This window comes from Leptopilina boulardi, unplaced genomic scaffold (assembly GCF_019393585.1).
Source record: "Leptopilina boulardi isolate dan_hultmark-lab unplaced genomic scaffold, ZJU_Lbou_2.1 LbouV2_367, whole genome shotgun sequence".
In the NCBI taxonomy this organism is placed as follows: domain Eukaryota; kingdom Metazoa; phylum Arthropoda; class Insecta; order Hymenoptera; family Figitidae; genus Leptopilina; species Leptopilina boulardi.
Window position 1 is genome coordinate 385,617 of NW_026137937.1, and position 9,565 is coordinate 395,181.

General features: G+C 27.5%; 1 protein-coding gene across 1 annotated transcript; it reads left to right on the forward strand.

The window, feature by feature from the left end:
• The first annotated feature begins 469 nt into the window (after nt 1-469).
• LOC127287067 (uncharacterized) lies at nt 470-5,638 on the forward strand. The gene is made up of 3 exons (XM_051313790.1): nt 470-886; nt 2,364-2,630; nt 4,588-5,638. The coding sequence occupies exons 1-3, from the start codon at nt 655-657 to the stop codon at nt 4,959-4,961; spliced, it is 873 nt and encodes a 290-aa protein (XP_051169747.1). The 5' UTR covers nt 470-654; the 3' UTR covers nt 4,962-5,638.
• The last annotated feature ends 3,927 nt before the right edge of the window (nt 5,639-9,565 follow it).

Sequence of the window (9,565 nt, forward strand, 5' to 3'; positions counted from 1 at the left end):
TATAAAAAAAAAAAAAACTATTTCTCTCGTTTATTTATAGGCGATGAAAAAGATGTTCGCTTTTAATTTACATCAGTGAAACCGTAACAAGCAGTCGATTTATTTCTCCAAAGCTGCGCTACCAACTACTTAGGCTCGTTTCCAAGCTGAGCAGCTAATTCACAAAGTTGTTCGATTTTCCGATGACTTGTGTTTATATTATAAAATATAAAGTCGACCGAGCGAGCACCTTTCTTTATTGTCGATGCCTTTGTTTTTTGTAAATTTGACTGAGATTCGAATTCTCCGCTCTATTTGACGCTCTCCCCTACCAAGTTTGCTGCACCTCTTTGGATGGATGGTACCTCTCCACCAAGTGGTGGCCGCAAAAGTTGCTATGCTCGACTATGGAGAATGTATGAATGTCGAAAGGCAAAAAGGAAAAAGGACCGGTAGATCTTTCCTATATATAGTGCAACTATCCATTCGTACATTCAGTACAAATCACGCGACCCGTCAAACTAAATCTCGTCGAGGGTAAAAAAAAAGAAAAAAAAATATTTTTTTCCAACTCCCCCCCACCCCTTTTTATTTTATCAGTGTCCTTCGACGAGAGTGATTTTCAAAAAAAAATTTTTCACTAAATTAAAAAATATCTCTTTGAAAAAAAAAATAATGATATTCAATCAAGTGCATGGTCTAATGTTGCCCTTAATTGTTGTTGTCGTTTTTTCGACATTTGCTCGTGCTGAAATTGAACATGGAACGGTCAGTCAATCAATTGAGGATACACCGGATAATTCGGCTTCGATTTTGAGCAAAGATTGTGGTAAATCTTATAGTGCCAAATGTCTTAAGCTGGATGTGGTGTCGTTTTTTGATCGGCTTTCCGAACAAGATGATTTGGGTACGTGATGTGTGTGTGTGTGTGTGGATATAATATGCTGATGATTTATTTAAATGCTCGTGGACCAATTAATTCAGTGTGATCAATAATTTTCTACATCGTATTTTTGAAAAATTATTATTCAACAGTTTTGAACACACCATTTTTTACAATATTTCTTTTTAATACTTAAGCATTTTTTATATTTTTTTTTAATCAATTAAACATTTTTTGTTAATTAATAATTGTAATAATAATTAAATTTTTGGTTTTTGACTAAAACAAATTATAATAAACCATGTAGAAATTTTGCATCGGGCCAGAATGAAACGTCATATATATATTTTTTTAATTAAAACATACAAATGGAAGTTTAACAAATTTTTTTTAATTAAAATAAACAAATGAGAATTTATTTAGATATTAAAAAAAAATTTAAACTTTATAAAAATCGATTATTTAAACAAATATGAGAAATTAAAACTAATACCGTAATTTTCTATTGCGGCGCCTTTTTGTATCAAATTAGGTGACCAAAATTACGTGTATTTTCAAGATACTTTGCCCGCCGAAATTGGAGCCAATGGAAATCTTAAAAATGTTTGAATTGCGGCGCGAAAAAAAATTTGATCTTAAATAATTAAATTAATAATTATTTAAATGTGCACCTTTATAAGTAATTGTATCAAAAAAAGATTGAAATAATTTTTTTTAATCATTTGTCAACAGTTATATTAAATATAATAGTAATAATAGTTATTTTTTATGAACGCGCCGTAATTGGTACACTTACCCTAGTTTAAACTAAAAAACTTGGAAAATATTTTCTATTTATAAAAAGAACTTAAAAATTTTGCCAATATTTTTTTTGGAAAAATATTCTAATAGAATATATAGAAATAAATTTAAAATTTAATTTAATATATAGAAATATTAATCAATAATTTTTCTAATAGTGTGAAAAGAATACATTAAAAAAAATTTTTTCAGCACAAAATTGTCATGCAAGTATTTTAAAAATTTATTTTTCTTCGAGAATTTTAGTTCAAAATAGTAAAATTAAGTAAATGGGAAAAAATAATTATTATTTAGTAATATTTTTCTTTTTTACCAAAGTTTTAGTAAAAGATTACTAAAAATTATAGTAGGAAACTTCACTAATTTAAATCAGTGAAATTAGTGAATTCTCACTAATTCAAATTTAAAGTGGAGCTTTGATTCTTTTTCAAATGAAAAAGTAAAAAATCTCATCCAAAATAAAATGAAAATTATTTGTTATAATATTAAAAATCTATCAATGGTTTACAAGAAATTACATTACATTAATTTAAAATAAAAAAAGAGAAAAAAATAATTGTCAACAGAATAAAGTAAATAAATAGAAAACATATAATAAAATATAAAAAAAACTTATTCAAAATAATAAAATTTCGAAAAAAATTTTTTATTTTAATTCTCAAAATTTATTGGAAATTAAGTAAAAATTAAAATTTTTCAGGTCTTCTCCCCGGAGTCTCTGTTGTCAAGGACGCAAGTACAACTGAAATTCCGGCGGCAGAAATGATGGCTAATTTAGCGAGAGATTTTCCTCACGACTCTGACAAACGATTGGATGCATATTTAATACACAAAGTGGGTAGTTATCTCAACAGTCATGCAATCTCCATAAAACTCTTCGATCCGCGAACGTTCGAAGCTGCAAGAAGCTTTAACGATGAGGCGCTTAATCGACTGGGACTAACTAGCGATAAAAATATCGAAGCTGGTGAGAATTCAAACATAATAATTCAATAACAACTGAAAATTAATTTCAAACTTTTCCAAAATTTTTTTTAAAATGACAATTTTTTTTCAAAGAAAACACAAAAAATAATAATTATTTTAACAATTTATTTTAACAATAGAACATATTTTTAATTTTAAGTTGTTTCATAAGTTGTTACTATCAGAAAAAATTTATTAAAATTAAATCCAAAAAGGTTCGTTAAATTTTTTCTATAATTTACAATTGAAAATACATAAGTGTACCAAAATTCAGTCCTCTAGGTCAAAAATTATTAACTCTAGATAGATCATCAGTTTCTTTCAAATTTTGCGTTTTTTAAAAAAAATAAAATTCTATTCAAATAAATTCGAATTAGATTTATTAAATTTTATTTCATCTCTTTAGGGCAAACAAAAATAAAATTCTAATCTTTAACCCATCGTTTTCGATAAAAACTCCATAAAAAAAAAAATTTACGTTTTCAATATTTTTCCTGTAATTTACTTGTTACAATAATAGTTTTCGTAAACAAAAACCAAATAAAAATTACTAAAAAAAATTATAAATTTTTTTTACTATTTTAAAAAGTAGTGAACACACTTGTCATTGATTTGAATTTAAACAGGAAGGCGATAGAAAGTCGAGAGAATAAAAATAGATTCCAAAAAAAGTGGCAATGATTCACTTGATTTATTTTATTGGCAAAAAATATTAAGTCCATCTTATTAAATACAGATATTACTGATCACCATTTACAAATTGTTTCATTCATTTATTTTTGCCACTTTCAGTTATAAAATAAAATTAATGAACTGAATCAATAAAAAATTGATTTTTGTCTGGCAAAATTCATTAAAAACGCAAAACAAAAAATAAAAACATTATCACGGAGAAAAAAGAAGTGCTGTGGTTACTAAAAATTAAATCCACACACACAGAAAAAACCTTGTCTCATTTTTGATGCAAATCAAAATGAGCCAATGCTAAACGACATAGACAGTGGCGCCACCAACCTGGTTCATTTTTGTTGCACATCAAAATGAGCCGCCTACACGCATCATTCTGGGTTCAGTTTTTTTCTGTGTATTAACAAAGATTTGATCCGTCTAATACAATTTGTTCAGTTTCTACGCCTTCTAAAATAATCGATAACAGATTTCCATAGGTCATATCACCAGTTTTATTTGCATTAAAATTTGTGAAACATGCAGCTTCTGAATCAAATTCTTTGACCTGAAGCCAAAGAATTATTTTGAGTTGAAATTTGTTGTTAAATAATATTTAATATACATTTTGTATTTTTTAATGTTCCGTTATGTTCAATAGTAACCGTGTATAACTTACTGATAAACGACGAAATTGTCTCTTCATTCATTCACCACACTTGCAATAGATTTCTCACTTTAACCGGATTCATTATTTAACAGCACTTTGTTATTTTTTCTAAAAAAACTAATAATAAAAGCAAAAGTGGCACATGTGCCAGAAACAAACGATGCGACGATCTGCACTTGTTCCATGTGCTCCTGCACTCTTATTCCATGTGACATGGAACAATAAACTTGTCAGTTGAACAAATCCGGATTGTTCCATCAGCAATCGACAGAGAGTTTGGTTTTGCAACTGTACGGAATTACAAACTGAACAAAATTGACAACAAAAAATTTGTATTGTTCTTAAAACAACATACATTTGTACTGACAACAATCCGAATTGTAATATTAACATTTCGAATTGTAATATCAACAAATCTACTGACAACAATCCAAAAATGGTTTGCACAACAATCATATTTTTCTCCATGTTTATGCTTGCAGAGAAATTGAAGCAATGTTACAGTTTAATATATAGAAATTCAGGAAATTATGTGTGTTGGAAAATGATAGTAATAATTAAATGTCAATTAAAATTTTGAAATTACAGAAAAAGAGAGTAATATTATCTTATATTTTTTCAGGTCGTGGCAAGAAAGACAAGGGTATGGGTAGTTTAATGGCTGGATTGATGATGATGAAAGGTACTTTAGGTGCAGTTGGATTTGGTGCACTGGCACTTCTCGCTGGCAAGGCTTTAATGACTGGCTTAATGGCATTGATGCTTTCTGCAATCATTGGATTAAAATCATTGGCAAGTGGTGGCGATAAAAAAACCACCTATGAAATTGTCAGCAAACCAGTTTATACACAATCGCATTCACATAGTTCAGAGGAACATCATGGCCATGGTTATGGACACTCTGGCTTTGGTAGATCGTTGGATTTCGCTCAGGATGCCGTTCATGAAGCTGTACGAAAATACGGAAATGTTCGCGACCGCAGATCGCTTTTGTAATGTAAATTAATTCTTTTTTTTTTGTCAATTTATAGATATACCAAATGATCAAGCTACGATCAAATCTCACGCAGAGCTTTCAATACTTTAATTTATTTTTTAATTTTTATATATATTTTTTTAATACTTTTTTCATCTTTTTTTAAACTGAGAAAAAAAATTGAATTGATTTAAATAAAAATTATTACTTGGTTAAAAAAAATATTTATTTAATGATAGTCAAGTAATCGATTATTTGAATCAAGGACATTTTTTTCAGTGTAATTTTAATTTTGTTTCTTTTTTTATTTTTTACTTTTCTTTTTTCCTTTCACTTTTCTGTCTTCTGCTCATTTTTATTTCTTTTCTACACATTCTCATTCACTTCACTCTCTCATCTTCTTTCTCAATTTCTGTGATCTCCTACTTCCTGAAATTCTACATTTGTATAGCTCTTTCTCTCTTCTCTCTCTCTCTCTCTCTCTCTCTTGGCTGTCGTTTCTTGAAAGATTGCTCTGAATTATTTTCAAATTGTTGCTATTATTATTATTATTATTATTATTTTATTATTTAGTTGTGTAAGTATTTATTGTGAATTACTGTTCATATCAAATGTACAACTGGGTGTACTGATGGACGAGAAGATGTAATTTTTTTATTTATATTAGATTATAAATAAAGATACTTTTTAAAGAACATTTTTTGTCTTAGTGAATCTTGTTTTTACAGTAGAATACAATCATTTCATATCGAATTATTACTTCAGTTTCTTTAAACTGAATAAAATTAATTTTTCAATTTAAAATTGACTTTTGTACTCCCTAAATTTAAATTAGTGAAAATTTCTACTAATTTTTAGTCATTTTATACTAAAATTTTAGTAAAAAAATTTTCCTAAATCAAATAGTAATATTTTATAAACAATTAGTGTGAATTTCTATTACTTTTAATTAGTGAACAAAACTAATTCAAAACAGATTAGTTGCCATTTAATTTTTTTAAAATAAAAGTATATATAATTATAATGAGATACAATAATTAGTGCTTGAGAAAAGATTTTTCTGATCAGGTTATATTTTTATTTTTGAAAAATTCTTTAAGGGCTAAAAAAAGTTATGTTAATTTTTTTCAGGTTTATATTATACCTAAATATTGACATGTTTTTAATGACTAGGTTACAAGTTTCTTTAGACAAATATTTAGAGTTATAAAATTGATCTTTGTGAGAGAGTATCCTGAAGCAACCATTCTCAGAAATAAAGGAAGTCAGCATTCCACTGCAACAAGGAATGTACAGGTTATTACAAATTTTTATAAGGAGTTAGGAAGAATTTAGATAAAAAGTATTACTTCTTAAAAATTTAGATTTACGATGTATATATATGAAAAAGGACCACTGCTGTATTCATAAATATGGACAGAAACGGCTGGTACCAGATGTACACGGAGAGAAAACAAGGCTACGATAACCGGAGACCCAAGTAGTAAATGACTGAGTGACTCAAGTAGTAGAATTAAAGTCAACACAACTTGTGTCCCAAGTAGTTTTTGCCTGGAAAACACATGTATTAAAAGCTTTGTTAAAACTTAGATGGTAAGGTAGGGAGCGCATGAATTAAGCTAGAAAATTCAAGCATTTCCTGCCTTATCCTCTGAGTTTTAACCTGGGCCGGGATTACGACTAGCAATGCTGCTAAGTTAGCAATTATTGTTAATTAGCAAATATAACTTAACAAAATTTCATGACATTTGTAGGAAATTTATCCCACAATCACATTTTATTGCTATTTGGTAAAAAAAAATTAAGTACAAGCTTATAAAATAGAAATTAAAATCAAGTTAACCTAAAAAACGAGCAAATTGACACCAAATTTTTGTCAAATTGCTCGGATTGATAGCAGTGAGCATGAAAACAATTGAAAGATTTCATGCAACAGAAATATATTAAACCATAATAAAAAATAAATTATAAATAATGAAATGTTTCTCGAATATATTATGATTATTTATTAAATAAAATAATTATATTAATAACAAGATTTATGAAATGAAGTGTTTAAAGTCTTTTTTTGAATTAATATGAAATCAAATGTTTCTATTCTTATCAATTAATATAGTTTTTAAGTGTGTATTTTTCTGTAAATAATTCATAGGTTAACCTAAATCTGTCAAATGATTAGAATTTTATCGAACACCCGGTAGAAATATTTTTTTCCAGCGTGAATATAACTGACATTGCCAATTAGCAGTTTGCTAACTTAGCAGTATTGCTTGTCGTAATCCCGGCCCTGCTGGCTTTTAATGCATCTTGTGTTTGCCAGGCAAAAACTATTTGGGATCTAAGTTGTGTTGACTTTAATGCTACTACTTGAGTCACTTAGGCAGTTTCTACTTAGGTCTCCGGTTATCGTAGCCTTTTTTCTCTCTCCGTATAGCTTATAAGCTCACAGAAAGGTTGACGGGTCTTGGTGATGACCACAGGTCCGCAGTTCAGTTGACCGTGATGAAAACCCAAATAATTAAATTCTTCCAAAAAAAGGAAAAAGAGATAATTTCCAAATATTATTACCCAAATTCGATACAGTTTTAGAGTTAGCGTAAAAGCATTATAATGACGTGAAAGCAATTAAGGGATAATCTATGAATATTGAACTAGTTAGTGAGTCAGACTACTATTGCGACTATAATATTGATTTTATACAGAACAAAGTCAAGAAATTTGGCAGCTGCAAGGTTTAGCAACGTTATGGTGACGTGACAGTAGCATTTTCTAGACATCAAGACATCATAAATATCTTAATATCTTGAAAGCGCTACCAAAACATTTGAAAATAAGATACTTTTTTTGCAGAGTATGGTCTTAAAAAATATGTGGTAAAAATTTAGCAAGGATCGGTTGAGTAGTTTCGTAGATTTCATCAACATGCAGTCGAAAAACGTTGTTTTGAGAAAAACGCGTTTAAAGTTTGACAGTAGCGGATTGACTTGCTGAAATAGCAAAATAAAAGTTACACAAAAGTGCAGTTATACTGCTCCGACCTTTATAACATTTTAGTATGATACTTTTAAAAATGTATACTTTCAAAAAATGGAATAAAAAAAAAATTTATTTTTTTTGTTTAAAATGGGTAAACCCCTTAAACTAATAAATCAACTGAAAACACGTGGTTAATTTTCTTCCAAGTGACAATCGTCACTATTTTATCGAACTATAAAGAAAAAGTTGTTTAGTGGCCATTTCAAAGTTTCAATAGCACTTAAATAACAGGCCATGAGATTTTAATGTCAGCAACTGGTAATTTTTTTTGTCCTGTTAAATTTAGGGCTCATGAAAAAAGTATAATTTCACGCCAAAGAATACTCTTATAATTGCGCGCTTTGCACATTTTAAAATTTGTGAACCACTTTTTCACAAAACGATCTTTTATATTTCTTTAAATACGCACAAAAAAATTAAACAAATAATAAATTATAAGTAAATAAATTATAAAACAATTATAAAAATTGAAAATATAAAACAAAAAAAGTAAGAAACATTTTTAAATTAAATAAGATATTAAAACTATTGACAAAAAAAATTGCAAAAGAAATATTGAAAGAGTTTAAATAAATGAAAGAAATAAAAAGAGACAGGAATTTGAAAAGCAAGTGAAAATAGTTAAAAGAATGAAAAAGAACAATTTTCCTCTGTAATAGGAACCAAAAGTTAATTATTGAAAAAAAGTAGGGACTAATTTTAATTATCTAATTGGAATTCATATATAGTTTTTGATGAAACAAATTTAAACTGCAGTATATCAAATGAAATTAATTGTATTTGTAACTTAATTTTATGAGGTGATAAATATAGATCTTTGAAAAGTGGGTCTTGGTTTTTCAATGATCATCAAACGCCTTAGACTATTATTAAAAAAAAAACAAGAAAAAATAATAAATAAACAAAAAAAATTGTTATCATCACTCAGGATATTGTAGGATCTGGGGCAAGTGAAAGGTCCTGATGGAATTCAGTAGCGGAAGAGTTTCATTTCCATAAAGTTGACATTAACTTTTTTACATGAATTCCAATATTTTTCCAAACTTTTCTGCTGAACTGTTTTTTTTTTTTTTTATTGCCTTCTGTGTACTTTAAGACTTTTCTCCATACTTTATAGACGAATTGCTTTCTAAATTCCTCAAGTTTTATTCACTTTTATTTTTATTATAACAAATATCCAATGAAAACAGTCATAAAAATATAATTTATTTGTTTGTTTCAAACAACATAATTATTATCTACAATTGTATTTTAGAACAATTTATTCCAAAAATAATTGATTCAACAATGAAAAGTTAATTATTAAAATTAGAAAGAAATTTGCATTTTCTTTTCTAATTTTGTAAAATTTTTAGTTTCTGTTTGTTTTTATTTTTAGCTTATATGTGTTCTTTGATCTGGCTCAAATTTTTGCTTTATGTTTGAATCATGACCTTGACATATTTTGATATTAAATTTTTGAAGTTTTCTTTACAAGAGGAAATATTTAAAATTTTATTTTAAATAATAAAATAATAAAGCAAATCCGGATTTTGACAAATGGATCAAGACCTCGTTTCTTATGAAAAAAAAAAAAATGAAAAAAAGC